General features: G+C 41.7%; 1 protein-coding gene across 1 annotated transcript; it reads right to left on the bottom strand.

The window, feature by feature from the left end:
* Positions 1 to 1,141: 1,141 nt before the first annotated feature.
* On the bottom strand, positions 1,142 to 2,834 carry LOC147886311 (uncharacterized). The gene is made up of 4 exons (XM_087395662.1): positions 2,602 to 2,834; positions 2,156 to 2,427; positions 1,843 to 2,063; positions 1,142 to 1,760 (listed from the first exon to the last, which is right to left on the bottom strand). Exons 1-4 carry the CDS (start codon positions 2,744 to 2,746, stop codon positions 1,391 to 1,393), a joined length of 1,008 nt encoding a protein of 335 aa, XP_087251788.1. The 5' UTR covers positions 2,747 to 2,834; the 3' UTR covers positions 1,142 to 1,390.
* Between the last annotated feature and the right edge of the window lie 15,383 nt (positions 2,835 to 18,217).

The following is an 18,217-nucleotide window of genomic DNA, read 5'->3' as shown; positions in this document are numbered from 1 at the left end:
TGGTTTTAGCTTGTTGAGCATGAAGTGAATTGCCTTATTTCCTACAAACATCATGGTTATAAGCACACTATGATGTATGTACTATTAGCAAGGATGTAGTACTATACTAACAATATGCTTCAGCTTAAGTCAAAATAATGCATGCAAAGATTCTCATGACCACACACCCGAGACATCTTTTCAAATACTTTCAAATCCAAATCTTTTTGTTTGAAGGGTAAACCCGAAGAGAGAGAGAGAGAGAGAGAGAGAGAGAGAGAGAGAGAGAGAGAGAGAGAGAGAGTTGACCTATTGGGTGTGATGCGAAACATTTGCACATGACAAGCGAGGAAGATCCAAAATGATTTCCAATGGAACACAAGTAAATGATGTCTAACATGTATACATTACCAACTCTTGCAAAGAATGCAAAATGTAAAGCATGCCATCAAATTATAAGAAGTAGATAGATAGGCAATGCTTCTTGTTTTCAATTAAATTATGGTCATGGTCTATTCAATAAACAATTCAAGATGTATAATGGGGCACTTAAAAATTTGAGTTGATGATGCAAATATCCATATATACCCTATCCTAGCTAGGAACATTTTTGTGCTCTTAAACAATAGGATCAAGAAAGAGATGTAGTCATCCCATGTCCAACAACAGAGTGCGTGCTGAATCAATATGCATTAGGCATATTGGTGAAGTGGGATCCTCGCATGGAGATGTGGAGATTTCAATGAGTCCTTTGGTGACAACCAATACATATATAATATATGAGTGGGTCCAAGGTTCAAAAAAGGCATCCTATAAGTGCCCTTTGTAAAGTGAAATGTATACCTTTGAAAGACTAGAATAAGTCCAATCATACAAATTTAGATTTTTTTGTTCTAAAGATTAAAAATTAAGTTTACTTGTTGGAGCTTCTACACCCGCGTATGATAAAACGATGTAGTTGAACAGCTCATCACCAATTGGACGAAAATTCAGAACAAGTCCAATCATACAAATTTATATTTTTTTGTTCTAAAGATCAAAAATTAAGTTTAACCTGATTGTGGGCAATCACAAGCTTTCAAACCAATGGACTAGCATGAAGTGAGTTGTGATGGGTGCAAAAATCTGTATAGAGGTGTAAATACAAGGAATTTGTCATCGGTGTAAAAATGTGTATGGAGGTATAAGTTGAGCAATGTCCACATCTGCACACACCCACTGAAGGGAATCGGTTTCCTTGCTTGAGAGAACAAAGCAATGTGTAAAAATGTGTATGGAGGTATAAGTTGAGCAATGTCCACATCTCTGCACACACCCACTGAAGGGAATTGGTTTCCTTGCTTAAGAGAACAAAGCAATGTGTTGTGTGTTCTCATCTTGCCTCAAGAAGGATGATCATGCTTTTAAATCTTCAAAGAGAACAAGGCAATGTGTTGTTTCTGTTCTCATCTTGTTTCAGGGTTGGATGCTCTTGATCATGCTTTTCATCTTCAAAGAGAGTCCCTAAAATTTCACCAGGAGCTGCAGGATTGAAGCAAAACCAAGAGAAATGGCCTTCCCCTCTGAGCTCGTGCAGGTCCACAACCTCAGGAATCACCTTCTGAGCACACCTCTGCAGCCTGATGGGAACTACACTATCTTCATCCCCTTGCCAGATATGAATTTTTCCTTGGAACACTCTGCGTATATCCTGTAGATCGAAGTCCCAGCCCTTATTCAGCAGCTCGTAGTCTTTTGCTAAGCCGAAACCCTTGAACCTTCTGAGTGATTCCTCGCGATCCCTGCATCATAAATCGTGAATCAGCACCGTCGCATCTTCGTTTAGATTATTTTTTTTTCCCTGCTTGGGATCGTTGTCAAAACCTGAGGAAGTAGGCGGCGGTTCCTGGTCGTTGAAGACATTCCCGATCTGGCCGAGAGAGGCTACCTGAAACGTCGATTGAAGGATCCAGTAAGCGATCGCTCAGAAACTGCGTGTACAATTGTATAAGTGGGAATGGGGCAGTCTTGCAAAATGCGGAGGTGAGGTGATCGGCGAGGGAGTAGGTTCCAACTATTGCTTGCTGGTCCTTTTCTGGTATACCCTGGCATGAAGGAAAAGCAGTTAGAGCGCAGATCTCGACAGAAAACAAGGCCAAGCCTGAGAAGTTGAGCTATACGCGTTTCCGCGCCCTACCTTCCACCAAAAATTGCCAACGGGGGCCGCCATGGCAACTCCTGCAAGTCGATCTGGGATGTACCTCGCAGCTCCCCAGCAGTAGGCTCCGCCCATGGAAAACCCAAGAAGCCAGATCTTATCTCCAAGACGGAGCTCATCGATTACGTGCTGGATGTCCTGGCTAGTTGATTTGAAGGTTTGGGCAGGATGGGGGTCACTCTGGCCATATCCTGGTCTATCGATGGCGATCACGCGCAGTCCATACTTCTCTACGAGATCTTCCGAGGCGTCTGGGGGGAGGAAGGAGCGAAATCACAAACCCAAACAAACAGAGTGAAGGAAAAAGCAAAATCGCACACGCAATCTCTCTCTCTCTCTCTCTCTCTCTCTCTCCCACGCAACCTGCCCCCCTCTCTCACTCCTTCCAGGCCTCTTTCCATGCTCTTCTTGAGAAGTTCACTTACTTGGGATTGCAACGCGGCGAGAAGACATTAACCCGTGAAGCACAAGCAAGGATCTCTGGGAGCTGTCGCTGGGGCAGCCCAGCTCGCGGTAAGCCACTCGTCGGCCATCGGGGAGGCCTACGAATCGGAGCTGCTGAGAAGCCATGCTGGGATAGCGGACAGACTGCTGCCGATTGTTACAATTAGCAAGCAAATGAAGATCGAAAGGCAACGATGAAATTTGCAAATTGCAAGCAAATGAAGATGGTGTGCATGTGCAGCTTCAATCGTTGTATAAGAAAGCACACGCGACGTTTGACTTTGACCCATTTTCTAGTTTGACCGTCCACTACACGGACATTTTTCCACGTGCCTTTCACTACACGGTCAAAACTTCCACACCTCATAGACTAGAGCCCCCGTCCGATGTTCAAGACACTTGGTTGTATCCGAGGAACCCATGTAAGAAGCTATAAGCTTCCTTCCCACAAGCAACTCTCTCCTGGACATGTTGTGTAAAGGGTAGCGTGTAGTGGTCCTTACACATCACGGCATTGAATTTTTTAGATCTACACATACTCTGACCTTGTCATTCTTTCTTTACGAAAAACCCGGGTTTAGGGCCAGTGCACACACAATTGTAGATGCGTAGCTGTAGGACATTCTCCTCGGCAGCTCCCAAAAGCTTGAAAACATGTCAAGGATACTCAGGAAATGCTCACAGAGGCTCTTTGTGCTGACACAAAGGCTCAATTAATGCTCACAATGACAAACTACAGTTCACTCGAGAAGTTACTTCATTATGTGTTCAAGATAATGTGTTAGTAACTCTCCTGAAACTCTCTTGGGAAAAATTTTCACACATTTACCAAGGCCTCGGCACAAAGAATCAAGACTTTAGTACCATATTTAGTTATGAGGAACAATTGTGCAAAAATAGGATAATTTTTTATAAGTCTAGTTACAGGCTACACTTAGCAAAAGAGGGGAATTGTTCCCATTTTAATCCTAGATTTGAACAAGTTTGATAATAGGGGGTATGTTGAGATTTCCTCTTTAAGGAGATGATGTGTCTAAGTTTTTGTGAAGGATTTTGCCAAATGGTTTTAGCTTTTTTTGGATATATTGAGTTAGATGTTTCAATGAGTTGATTTGATTTGACTCCATCAATTAGGTAAGGTTGCCCCATGGTGCATTGCTTAGGTCACAAAGCCTTAGAGAATTCTATAGGGATGGCCTAAAAGTATGGCATAGATAATGGGCATAATCCTCCCTTTTGGCAAGGAAATGAGGTGTAGCTATTCAAAGATAACTCTTCAATACACTTAGAGCCTAATGAATCATAGTTTAAAACATTAATGGTTGGAGTGTTTTGCAGTGCTTTGGGTTTGTCTAAAATGTTGACACTGTGTTTGATGTGTCGGTCGGTTGGGATGAGACGCCCAATTGGGCTTTCAAGCATTATTTAAAGTGGATTTAGATTGGCTAGGTCCTTCTATTGAAGTAATTATGATTTTAAAATGCATTAATTATATTCAAACAGTGAGAAACTTATGGGTGCTAAGCCAAGCTTGATGGGAATCTTTTGAATAATTAAGCATAAAACCATGTGTGGGATGTTTTCTGACCAAGCTCTATCAACCTATGTGTCATAAGCCTTGTTGGCCTATGAATGTGATTGTATCATCGATTTATAACTTGGACTATTGTTTTCATTAAGTGGTTTTCCAATCTCCAAACTAGAGCTAGTCATGTCTTTGCCTATTAGACAAGGGCTAAGCATCTACTAGCCTTTAGACTCAAAAATGAAGGGTGGGTCACCCAAAGGGAGGAAAAAGGATGGGTCACTATGTAGGATACAAATGAAAGTTGTCCTGATGTATTTGAAAGAAAATGTACATTTTGTACGCTTTAGGTTTTACCTCAAGCGCCTTTACATTAGACCTAAGTTCACTTAGGCTATTCTAGTAATCCAACATAGTATAATTTGCCTTTTCTTAACCCACCTCCTACTTTGTAGTTGATCATATCTTTGATTCATATGGGACCAAAACTTGTAACTGTCTTTGGAGATTGTGATATGCTATCAAGTTACAAAGTTGCAAAGGATGAGTAACTTAATTACCTTCTTAAGTGGCGAATTTGGGAGTACATGTCACTATGGAAAAAAATTATGGTATGAGAAATCAAGGCCTTCTATTCTTTCCCTTTTTTTATGAAACCATTGATGTAGGCCTGGATATAATTTGATGGGTGGCACCTGATTGCTCTTGATTGCCTATTCATAAGTGGTAAAGTTGAAGGTTCGATCCACCCTCTTTGAGTGAACCAAGTAAGTAGCTATGCCACTAAAAGGCACACATAATAAAGCAAATTATCGTGAGGGATCTCGTCCCTATGTCCACTATTCAGATCCATGAGAATGGATTGCTTTTCCCACTAAAGATACATGAGAATGGATTGCTTTTCATATTCAACCCCTTTATTGAAATTGTTATGGTGAATGAACACACCCATGCAGCTTCAAGCTTTCTCACTCATAAAAGATTTAATGACATGCATCTCTTGCATTTAATATGCAAAATTGCTGTGATTTGATGATTGATTCATTGTTAACGTTGCTATATTAACAAAGGTTCATGGGGGAGGGAAATCTAGTGATATGGTCATTCACATAATCACAAGGGTTAGATGGTTCTTGCACTGTGAATGTAAAGTTGACTTGCATGTCACATTATTGATGCTTGGTTCACACATGTCTTACCTGTGTGTATGCATGATGCATACTAAGGTCTTCTCATAAGCATTTATTGAGTTCATAAGAAAAGAGACATCTTATCTGGTGGATTAGCAAATGTGGGTTTATGCACACAATTAAGAAAAGATCCATATTATCAATTTCATTCTAAAAAATACATAAATGCATACATAAGCATGGGTCAAGGCATTGGGACTAGGATCATGTAGGCAACGTAATTGTGTGATGTAACAATATTTACTTCATGATACATTGATAAGTTTGTGCTTATTCTCAATGTCTCTTGATTGGTATGTTTTGCAAACTTCTCCTCTTTTGGTACATGCTTCATCTGCTCAATTTCAGCTTAGGTTTGATAGAATTGGTTTGTACTTTTCAAGCTAGCCATCACTTAAGGGAGAGGTTTTTTCAATGAGATTCTTTTCTCATGTGAAGCATCGTGTTAGTTACTCTTTCACATATGGCCAAAAATGTTTTTTTTGGGAGTTGATCTGAGCACTATCAATTTCCACAAATTGAAAAGAGTAATTCTCATTCTAAATAAACAAATATGCATGCTAGTTTAATTATTGAGACTCTTTTAAGTATCAATGTGCTGAACTAAGTTAATGGAAGCATCATTGTATTGAGCTATGCTAGAAACATTCTGCATATGCATGATTTCTTCTCTAGAAGAAAGCTCTTAATACTAATTCTAGGGTAGAAGATCATTCAAATTTTGTTTTGGGCTATAGCTTTCATCTCATATGGGTTATTTTACTATTGTTGTCGCATATGTACCCCATTTGAAAATAAAATATTTGTGAATATCATCTACATATATATATACATTATGGCTCCAATTAACTTCTTCTTATTCCTTCGACATCCGTGATCAAGGATCAAAGTACTATGGCATGTATTTTAATATTTGTGGGTATCATTTGCATGTGTTTTAACATTGTGGCCCCATTAATTGCTTTTGGCATTCATAATCAAATATCAATGTACTATGGCATAAGCTTTTTATGGCATGTGTATTAAGCTTTTAGAGACGTTTGAACAAAATCTTCTTGATCTGCCTCATGTTAAAGGCTTACTACTCTATTCTCATGCTAAGAATTTGATGTTAAGTGCGGAGTTTGATTGTGTGCAAACATACTTGGTTTTCACATTATTACAAATCGGTTTATCATAATGAGATCATTATAGATGTCAATCTGGCAAAGCTTATGCATATTTGCTTATGATATATTTTGGCCTTTGCAATGGGATGGTACTTAGAATAAATCCAACCACATTGATTTCCAAGTGGTAGTTTCCTTTGAACTAATAAAAGTTTATATTCTTTTGACTAGAGGTTAAGATGTCGAATCATCATTATAGCTAGAATGCTCAAAATCTTTCATTTTTTTGAAGTGACATTAACAAGATGTGGTGACTCAACCCTTTAGGATGTACCTTAAGCACATTTACACCAAAGGTACCACATAATGACTTCCATTCTACTAATCTACAATAACATAGTCGATAATATTGCATATTTCTCAACATATAGTCTACAACAACAATGGCTTCCATTTTGCAAGTCTACAATAGCATAATGAATAGTGCATCTCTCAACATATGGTATATACTAACCCATTCAATCATTTGGTAGACCTTGAGGACTTGAAGGCTCATAATTCCATGATCTTGCATCTCAGGGGGGTCACTTAGTGTAATATGCCTATATCACGTCCATTCAAGGCTTCTTTTCTAAAACGCTATGTAACCTAACTTTAGCATTTCCAAAATTTTGTAAATTTAATAAATCCCATAATGTAAATATATGTTTTTTCTTAGAGGAATTTTAAATTTCCTTATGTGAGAGATACATTACTACTTTTAAAAAGTAAATTTGGAGGCAATATGAGGTATTTAGAACATAAGATACCTACATCATGTGCGTTATTTGAATCTACTCATGAAAGAGAGGTACCAACTACAATAACGGACAATATGAAAGTTCATTCAGGTTCACGGTCCCAAAAGACTAAGAGAAACAAATACTAAACAAGACAGCATGTGTGCTAAAAGACTAAGAGAAATAAACAATAAACATAACAAAGCATATGTGCCATCCAACAAGACTAAAGAAGTGTGTGAACTCACTTCAAATATGCGAAGAGCTCATGATATATATACTTCAAAATTTTACAAAAACCATAAGTATGGGTGGTCCTTCTAGGAGAAGTGATGACAAATTCAAGATTAGTCAAATTTACAAAACGTTTGATGACAGTACATAACACGTATTTCTTGTCAAACACAAACATCTAGAGCTTTGCTATGTAAAGGATTGGGAGATTCTATAAATGATATATATCCTAGAATTATTAGTTGCTTTCACTTCTTCATTGTTACAAGGAGCAAAAAATTCCATGCTGCTTTGCTATGTTCATGGAAGACCTTGCCAATTTTTGCTTACATGAAAACACTTGTTAAGGCATACCAGAACATAGTACTCAAACCCTAGAGGCTACATTTTTGCAAGAACGTATTGTACCCGATGTTAAAACATAATATTCATGCTTTTTTTGTAGAATTCTTGTAAAATCTTACTCTAGAGTCCAGATCATGCCAAAACTATTTTTTCAACTTTCTTTGCCGCATCCATGCAAAACATTGTTATAACACCATCCTACTTAGTTTGCAACATCCATGCCAAACCGTTGTTGTAACCCATAAGACAACCATGTATCCAAACCCACTTTGTTACATTCTCATGAAACCTTGCTATAGCAAATCTCATACAAAGACTTTGTCGCAGGGCATTTTGGGGGGGGACCCTAGAAGAGTTTAAGGCTAAAAGGTTGAGAAAACCATGGAAGTACCTAAACTATTGCAACTCATCCATTTGTGTGACTCAAGATCTTGCAAAATAATTTTACAACCAATGTCTTAGCTAGGCATTAGGTGGGACTTAGGAGAAGAGAGTAAAATTACATGTCAAGTCCAAAGCAATGGAAAATGAACATGCACACTTCTTGTGTAGGAACAAAAATAGTAGTTACCTCTCTCTGCAAAAGAGTCCAGGGCTTGACCTTAGAAGTAGTCCCATCTAGCCCCATCACCTTGTGGCCATAGGGACCAAGAACCATTCCTATAGGCAAGCCCTAAGTGGGGCTTAGGGGAAGATAGAAAAATTATCTCCCAAGTCTAGTGGGTGATATCCTTTATCTATGTGCAAGGAATAAAGATTGATATTCACTACTTTGTGGCACCTTAAAACCTCATGTGGATGCTTTTGGAAAAGCCTATGTCTCTAGCACTCAATTTTAACTTTATTTTAATGCAATGCATGTGAGGTAGTTGGTGTCAATCTCACAAGGTACACTACATAGACTCTAGACCACATTCAAAAGCAACTTGGAAAGATTTACATGAAATTTTATATTATTGCTTAACAATTAATGATATGTACTACATCTATATGATGGAGTTAAACTAAATTTTTATTATGGAGCTTAAATAAATGTTTATCATTGTTTGTGACTCAATGTGAATGTATACAATGGATGTTAAATCAATGTGAATGTATACATTGGATGTTAAATCAAACTCAACTAATTAAAGATGAAGATTTCATCTTGCAAGGCTTACACATGTCATCTTTCACCTCATGGGTGTCATGATTAGAATGAAATTCGATGGTGCAATTGAAGGTTAAAGGGCTTAAATGTGAACCCCTAGAATGTTAAAGGACTTCTAAAACTATTTGAGATTGAATATAACACTTACGATGAAGATATCTTCTCTCTCTCTCTCTCTCTCTCTCTCTCTCTCTCTCTCTCATTCATGCCATGCCTTTTACTCTTCTAGATTACACTTAATGATTAGCTTGCCTCAGCTACAATTCATCAATCTTAGACAATTCATCTAATCTTTTCTATAGGGCCTCTTCTTGGCAATTCTTATGCTAAATATCTACCCTTAGTAGAATTTACTATCTCTTGGTTAATGCAAGTTTAAGATCGTTAAACCTTTCCTCCCTCCTCCTCCTCCTCCTCCCTTCTCCTCTCTCTTCTTTCCCCCATGCTCTTACACCTTCTTCCTCTCCCACTCCTATGCTCCCCCTAAATCCTTAGTCCCTCAACCCTTGACCTCCATGATCTACGAGGGAGACGAGCTCTCCACCATGTACTCTACTCTGAACCTTGGATCCTCCTTCTAACCCTTAAACCCCTTCTAAACCTCGGAACCTCTTGTAAACTCTGGAACCTCTCTCTGAACCTTGGAACCTCGTTCTAAACCCAACCTCCCTCTAACCCTTAAACTCCCAATGAAGGCAAGAGCCTTCATTACCCCAACCATGATGATCCATGTTCCTTTCACACATGCATACACTATGTTTCCTTACCACACTTAAGCCTACGTCTCTCACCAGAATACAACCCAAGGTCCTAAGCTACACTTATACTATAAACGACAACACCAATATATATGTAGCTGACAAAAAGCCTTGGAACCCTGCATACTGAGAATACCCTGCTCTTCCTGTGGAAGCCGTGGGAAAGAGCCAACATTTGGCACCGTTGCCAAGGAGACTAGCGTCTCAAGTAACGAGTAAACATACGCAAATATGTGTAAAACATGAACTACTACAAACTTTCACAAAGATAATACTCAAGGGAAAGGAGAGTAATTTTTTTTTCCCAACTCTAGCCAAACATATCAACCCCAAGCATCAACCTTGGATTACTACCTTAAGGAATTTTCTTTATTTATTGAAAAGAAGCCACTTTAAGGACAAATCAGGCTAGGTAATGGGCATGAATACATAGAGCCCGCAATTTCAAACATTTCACCTTTTTACAGAAGAGCGATCCGAGCTAACCATGAAAAGTTATGGCTCGGGAAGAGTTTAGGTTTGACCCTAACCCTACACCCATTCCTATGAAAACCCACTCCACCCCTCATTCTTCTTCTTTCACATTTAGCCTCCATCCTCTTCCCCATTCCGAGCCCTATGCAAGACCCTCCTCCCTCTCCATCGACCACCAACCTACTCCCATCCTCACACGATGAGTTATTTCAAGCCCTTCTCGCAGCGACAATAACCTAGCCATCCACCCACCATCCATTCGCCCTCAACAATCTTGTTACATCGAGAAAGACTTGGAGAGCGTTGCAAGTGACCATCTCCTCCTCCCTTTGAATTTTCTTCAAAGTTTTCATTCGTCAAGTTTCCAACACCACCACCACCCCCCCCCCCTTCCACCCCCCCTCCACCACCCCCCCACCATCCCCACCCCCCCCTCCATCCTCACCCACCCCCTCCTGTCCACCCCCCTCCATCCCCCCCCCCCTTCCACCCCCCAAACCACCCCATCCCCTCCCAACCCCCCCCGCCCCTCCACCCCCCCCTCCAAACCCCCCCCCCTCCATTCCTACCCCCCACCCTTCCCCCCCCCTTTCTCCCTCAACTCCCCCCCCACCACCCGCCCTTCTCTCCCTAACTATCTAACTATCTAAGAGCCTTAAGCCCTTGCTCCTATAAGGTAGCCCACCTGCAGCGGTGCACCCGCGTGGTGCCTCTCCCTCCTGCACATGCCCACCCGCGGTGCCTCCACTCTGCCCACGCCCGCCTCCTGCACCCCCCTCTCCCCCTCCATTCCCCTCACACTCCTCTGCCCTCCCCATTCCCCTCTGCCCCTTACCCTCGGCCGCGACACCCCCCACCCTCTCCTCCCACTCAACCATCGCCAGCCGTGAGCGCCCCCCTCCCTCATTTTTTTCACTCTGAAAAAAAAAACCCTAAACCTAAACTAACCTAAGAACTAACCTAGGTTAGGTTAGTTAATTAGGTTAGGTCAGTGGGTTAGGTTAGTTGACTAGGTTGCTTAGGTTAGTCTTACTCTAGGTTAGCTTAACCTTTGGTTTGTTAGGTTAGTTAGCTATAGTTAGGTATAATTAACTAACAATTAGCCTAACTGACTAGGTTAGGTTAATTACCAAGTTCAATTAGTATTAACTTCGACTAGTCTAACCTTAGTTAGTGTTAACCACAGTTAGAGGTTAGCTTACATTAACTGTTAGTCAGTAACTGGACAGTTAAGCTAGTTAAACTAAGTGGGACTACTCTAGTCCAGTTCCCTCAGTTTGACTTAAAGCCCATTCACACCAAACCTTTGATCAAGGGACCCCCCCCGTCCCCCCACCACACAAAAGGGAACATTTTACCCGCACTTTAATCCCCGCACTTTAATCCTTCGTATCTCGCCTGTTTGGCAGCTAAATTGAACCTCGTTTGAACCATGATTTCTAGCCCATTGCACACCATTTTGGCATCCCTAGCGCTCATTAATTTGTGCCCCCATGTGGGCCTCTTTTCGCACTAATTCGCTCATAAATATTCGTCGTGACCTCCGATTGACAATCCGTCTCCACCGGCACATTTCCCTACACACGTGGGACAATCTTCGGTGCATTATTAACACAAGGGTCCCTAACACATCTCTAACCCTCCTAACACAACTACATCAACACTTGCACTTGCAGTAGAGACAACCGTTCCACCTCTTGCCAAATCTGCATGCAGCTACGCTCCAGCCAATGCCTCTGACAACAACGCTCACCAAATCTGCATACAACTCCACTGTAGCCAATGCCTCTGACAACCCTCTAACCTGATTCCCCCCTTAAAATTTAGGAGATCCCTTTGACTCCTCCACGACACAACATGGTCGAGCGTTGTCTCGCGATGATGGGGATCTTGAACTCGAAGCGACAGAGGGGAATAATTTCTTTAACAATCGCAACAATTTTAGCGACAATAATAACAATCAAGGTAGGTGCCCCCTGGGTAAACTCAAACTTCCCAAATATAATGGTAGGGGCGATCCAACCCGATTCCTCCAGCATTTTGATGCCGCATGCTGAGCGGGTGGAGATCAATCCAATGAAACCAAGGTCGCCTGGTTCCCCATGGCCTTAACCGATGAAGCCTCAGAATGGTACCTAGACCTCCTAGTGGAAGAAAGAGCCACATGGGACCTGCTGTAAACAGAATTCAAGAGGCATTTTCAAATGGAGAGACTACAAGATGATCCCACTCTCCAACTAAGCAAGCTCGAACAAGGTTGCCGAGAAGATGTATGCATTTACCTGGGCAAGATGAAACGATTAATTGCCAAATGTGACCCCCCCCCAATGCTAAGTATCTCACGGCCTGGTTCATTGCAGGCCTAAGGAAGAAAATCCACAAAGACATGAAAAAGATTAGTAGTTACGAAACATTCAGTGCTACTCATGCGGCAGCCATTGACATCGAGGATAGATGACCGACTCTGACACCAGCAGTGATGATGAAAGAGCTAGTGCACGAGATAAGTGCTCTAAAAAGGAAAAATCCAAGTTCACTGCCGAAACATCTAATGAAGATCGCCTAGAGGCCATGACCATGAAGCTAAAAGAAGAAATGATGCAGGCCATGGAACAAAAGCTTCACATGTCTCAGCCACCACCCCAAACTTATCCACAGCGAGAAAATGTATGGTGCCCACACTGCATGGCCAATCATACAGCAAATGAATTCCAGCAAAAACTCGAACAATAAACCTTGCGCATGAAGGGGAGAAAGAAAATTTGGTTTTCATTGGGAAACAGCTTACACAGGAAGATGAAACCAAGCTCAAAGCACTCCTAATGGAATACCAAGGCTGCCTAGCATGGTCATACAAGAAAATGAAAGGAATTTCACTTGAAGTGGCAGTACACACAATACCTATAAGGGAAGGTGCCCACCCTAAGGTATGTGGACCTTATCGAGCAAATCCAAAGTATGGCACCATGGTTTATGAACGAACTGGAAAAACTCTTAGATGCTAGATTCATCTATGAGATCGAGCACATTTATTAGGTTTCACCCATTGTCATTGTGCCTAAACGCAACAAGAAGCTAAGAATATGCGTTAACTTAAGGAATGTGAATGCCACCACAATCGGGGATCACTATCCCCTACCCTTAACAAAAATAGTGTTGGAAAAGGTGGCAGGTTCCAAGATATATAGCTTCTTGGATGGCTTCAGTGGCTATAACCAAGTGTGAATTGCTCTTGCATACCAATTAAAAACAGCATTTGCTATAGAATGGGGTATATTTGCCTATAGAGTCATGTCATTTGGCCTTTGTAATGCCTCAGCCACATTCCAACAAGTCATATTGACAGCTTTCAAGTCCTTTCTGATTAAGTTTCTACAGGTGTTCTTGGATGATTTGTGCATCCACTTGAACAAAAAAGACCACTTCAAATGTCTTGAAGCAATACTAATCAAATGCAGGGAGTATGGCATCTCCCTATATCCAACAAAATGCCAGTTCATGGTCACCCACGGAGTTGTTTTGGGGCACATCATTTCTCAACATGGGATTGCAATTGACATGGTGATTATTGTACCCAAGTGACTGAAATACCATTGGAACAACCCCCAACAAGTACTATAGAATCATCATGATAGCTACATGGGCACCAATTGTATCAGCAATATCGCTAGTCCTCATCACTGTCTGTCATTATCCATGATCAAGCTAGCCAAATGCTCCAAATGTCAGAACTATTCACTAGCTTGGCCAAGGAGGAACATGCACGAGAATTGGAAAGACAGAGTGCAGCAGTAATCGAAGACCAATCCCAAGGAATCGCCATAGAGGTCAGGGCACTTTAGGTGCAAATAGATGAGAAAGAGGTTGAAGAAGTGCGCATGAACCAAGCTCTCCAAGCTCAAGAGAAGGCAGTGAGGGAATCTCCACCAAAGACAAATACAACTGATAGTAGTAGTACAAGCTACGGCAATCCTACAGACCTCCTATGACTACTTGACCTTTGCACATGTTCAGCAGATGGAGGCATTGGTACAAGCTTGACTCACTCTAATCCACAAAGAAGAGCTCCAGGATTGCCAAGAAAAGCTTGAAGACATGCAACAGTCTTTGGCAATATGCACATTCAGCATTGAAGAGCTTACAAGGGACTATCGAATCTTAAAGGACCAACTTGCTACCGCTAAAGAGGCCAGCACTTCTCAAGCACAAGTCTTGGACCAATGGTCCAATACCACTGAAGTCATTCCTCAATAAGCATAGGTCACCTTGCAAATGAAAAAGCTTAAGGAGGCATATGCATCCATCTACCATAAATATAAAGAAAAATGGATGAAATGCAATCCCAAAAGATAGTCATCTCCAAGCTTGAACTCCAATTGCTAGTGCACAACAATGATGCAATGGAAAACAACACCAATGGATTTCCACTACAAGCACAACGGTGGTATACCAAGAGCTTCTGGCCGCTCTACAAGCGGAAGATCACCTCAAAGCACGAGTGCTTATCCAATGGAAGCAACTCCGAATTAGGATCATATCCGCTCATCCAACAGTCAAATGGGAACGTTCCATAGGGACCAAAACTCCGCGCATAATTTTCCAAGACTTGTTCAAAGATGAGAAAAATATCTTCTGCCTGTCTACACATGCCAGGTTTATAGCACTCAAGATGTATGCTTTCATCGCATATGTATGCCTCATGGGTAGTCCTCCCCTTAGGGTTATTGCTAGTTTGTTGGCATTGCTATACAAAGGCCATCACTATTATTTACAAGACATGACATAACCGACATCCCACCCTTGCAGCTGATGATCCCATCGCACCAGCAAAAAGAAGTGTCGAAAGATGATAGGGTATCTCACATCCAACTTCCCATATCTAACCACTCTCTATGCCAACCTCATAACCTCACTTACCCTTGTTGCTACCACCCTCTTAACCTTCCTTGAGCTCCAGCCTAACAGCTAGTCCCTTCATCGTCTCTTTGCTCATGCCTCTCACCACTTTCAACTAACCCAACAATCACAAACTTACGAGCCCCTCACACCTAGCTTCTTTCCTTCCCTTGCTAATCCTACCCTCGAGGATTACCAAGCTGATCAAACCATTTGCCCAGTACTTCCCCCCCTTCCCTGTGATTCCCCTTCCACAACTAACGCTCTTCCATATACCTCCCCAATGTTCCCAGATTCTCTCCCTACCCCATCATCACCTCTGACACTACTTGTGCTGCCATTAGCAAAAAATGACCCAGTATTTGATTTTGAATATCAAGATCCAAATAATCCAATTCGCACTCCCACACCAAATTCCAATGATGGGTATGATTTTGATGTGATACCACTTCCCAGTAACCCCATCAAGGATTTTTGGAGCAAATATCATGATATGAATGTGAAGATAGTGGGAGAGAGGGAAGGAGTCTCACTTGCGGCTTTCTCACATGCACAATGGGGGAGTACACACAAAGGTGGAGGCTGAAAACAGTTTTCCTCTTCTTAGTTGTGAAAGCCAAAAGAACTCAAGTACAAAGAAAATAGAAGAACCCTATATGTGGGTCTCAAACCAAACTCAACTAACTAAGGTGGCATACTAACTGAGCCACAAACTAGAGTAGATAAGGATAGCTGTCATCCAGCTATTATTCGTGGGCAGTGTACCAACCGCATCTCCAGCTAACAAGTCGGTGACATAAATGCACAACAGTCACCCTGGCATATCGCGAGTGGAGCTCGATATCTCAACACTCCCCCTCGAGCTCAATCCCAATTCCTGCACACCAAGCAGGTCTCTAAACTTGCGCAGCTTCTCTGCGCCCAATGCTTTCGTGAATATGTCAGCTACCTGATCTTCTGTGCTGACATAAACTAGATCAATAAGACCTAGTAAAACCTTCTCCCGCACATAGTGATAATGCACCTCAATGTGCTTTGTTCTAGCATGAAAGACTGGGTTCTTTGTCAAATGTATACTACTCATGTTGTCACAATAAATGACAACCGGCCCATCTGTAGACTGATGCATATCATAGAGTAGCTTATGCAACCAAGCTACTTCACATGCAGCCATTGCTGCACCTCTGTACTCAGCCTCCGTGCTCGACAAGGCAACTGTAGGCTGTTTCTTGCTGCTCCAAGTGACTGCAGCACTCCCAAAAGAGAACACATATCCATTGGTAGATCGCCTATCAGAAATACTACCAGCCCAATCAGCATCAGTGTATCCATGCAACTGTATCTGAACCCCAGCCTCATAAAATAGTCCATACTGCAATGTGGACTTCACATACCTGAGTATGCGTCTAGCCACATCCAAATGCGGTTTCCTTGGAGCCTGCATAGACTGACTTACCAACCCAACAGCATAGCTCAAATCTGGCCTGGTAATAGTCATGTAAATCAAACTTCCTACTATGCGTCTGTACATAGTAGGGTCTTCCAGAAGCTCACCTACATCTGCGCTCAACTTCACATTCTGCTCTAAAGGAACTGAAATAGGCTTACAGCCTGTCATCCCATATTTGGATAGCATGTCCAGTCCATACTGCCTCTGCAAGAGCTGTATCCCACTTGGTGATCTAATCACCTCAATGCCCAAGAAATAACGCAGCTCTCCCAAATCCTTCATCTCAAACTTTTGCCTCAATAGCATTTTCACATGAAGGATATCTTCATCACTATCACCTGTGATGATCAAATCATCAACATAAATGACCAACAGCATAATCCCTTTCTCTGTTTTTCTCACATAGAGTGAGAAATCTGCCTTGGAAATCTGAAAGCCAATAGTGACAAGATACTGTCCTATCTTGTCAGACCATGCTCTAGGTGCTTGCTTCAAGCCATACAAGGCTTTCTTCAACCTGCAAACAAACTCAGGATGAGTAGCATGAACATAACCTGCTGGCTGCTCCATAAAGACCTCTTCTTGCAAATCACCATGCAAGAAGGCATTCTTTACATCCATCTGATGTAAAGACCATCCCTTTGATGCAGCCATAGCAATGGCTGCTCTTACGGTTGCCATCCTTGCAACCGGGCTGAAAGTTTCTTCATAATCAATGCCATATGTCTGTGCATACCCCTTGACAACTAATCTTGCCTTGTATCTATTCACAGAACCATCTGCATTGTGCTTGATCTTATAAACCCACTTACAGCCGATTGCATTCTTGTCTTTAGGCAAAGGCACCAATTCCCATGTAGCATTAGCATCCAAGGCATCCATTTCTTCATTCATGGCTTTCTCCCATTTTTCATTTCCCATGGCTTGCTCAAAAGAAGTGGGTTCTAGTTCCTGTATCACTTTGACCATATAGGCATAGTGAATGGCTGTAAATCCATCATATTTCAACCTCTCCACAGGATACCTAACCTTGGTAGACCTGCGCAAAATAGGCTCACTTCGAGGTGCTCTCAAAACATCCCTGGTCTTCCTTACTCCAGGTGTAACAACAGAAGGAATACCCAACTCATCATCAATGCTCTGTTCTGAGCCACTGGATTCACCATCCACATAAGAGTGACCTGTATTCACATCAAACATGGGCTGATCTACCTTCTCTTTTCCTTTTCGTGATACCTACATACCACTCTCTGCATTGCTTTGAGGAGATTCTCCTGATCTCAATCTGCCTGTCCATGGTGAAGTATGTGAACCACTGCTAGAGGACACTCCAGGTCCACTAATATTTTGTGATTGCTGTTGTGAAATCTGTGCAGCATTACCATTTTGTGCATCTACATCAATCATCACATTCACTGGTTTATACCAGCTACTCATCTCATCAAAAACAACATCTCTGCTCACTGTGAACTTACGTGTAGAAGGGTTATAGCATCTATACCCTTTCTGCTATAGAGAATAACCAATAAAGATGCACTTCTCAGCTTTTGGATCCAACTTGGACCTCAACTCATCTGGCACATGGACATAGGCAATGCAACCAAAAATTTTCAAATGAGAAATATCTGGTTTCCTACCAGTATACATCTCCTCTGGCGTCATACCATGTATTGCTGCAGTGGGAGTC

The sequence above is a fragment of the Dipteris shenzhenensis genome, chromosome 24 (genome assembly GCF_047967505.1).
Source record: "Dipteris shenzhenensis isolate YYH24624 ecotype China chromosome 24, Dip_SZ_1.0, whole genome shotgun sequence".
NCBI classification, from domain to species: domain Eukaryota; kingdom Viridiplantae; phylum Streptophyta; class Polypodiopsida; order Gleicheniales; family Dipteridaceae; genus Dipteris; species Dipteris shenzhenensis.
Note: the sequence above shows the minus strand (reverse complement) of the source record. Positions and strands in the feature narration are given on the sequence as shown.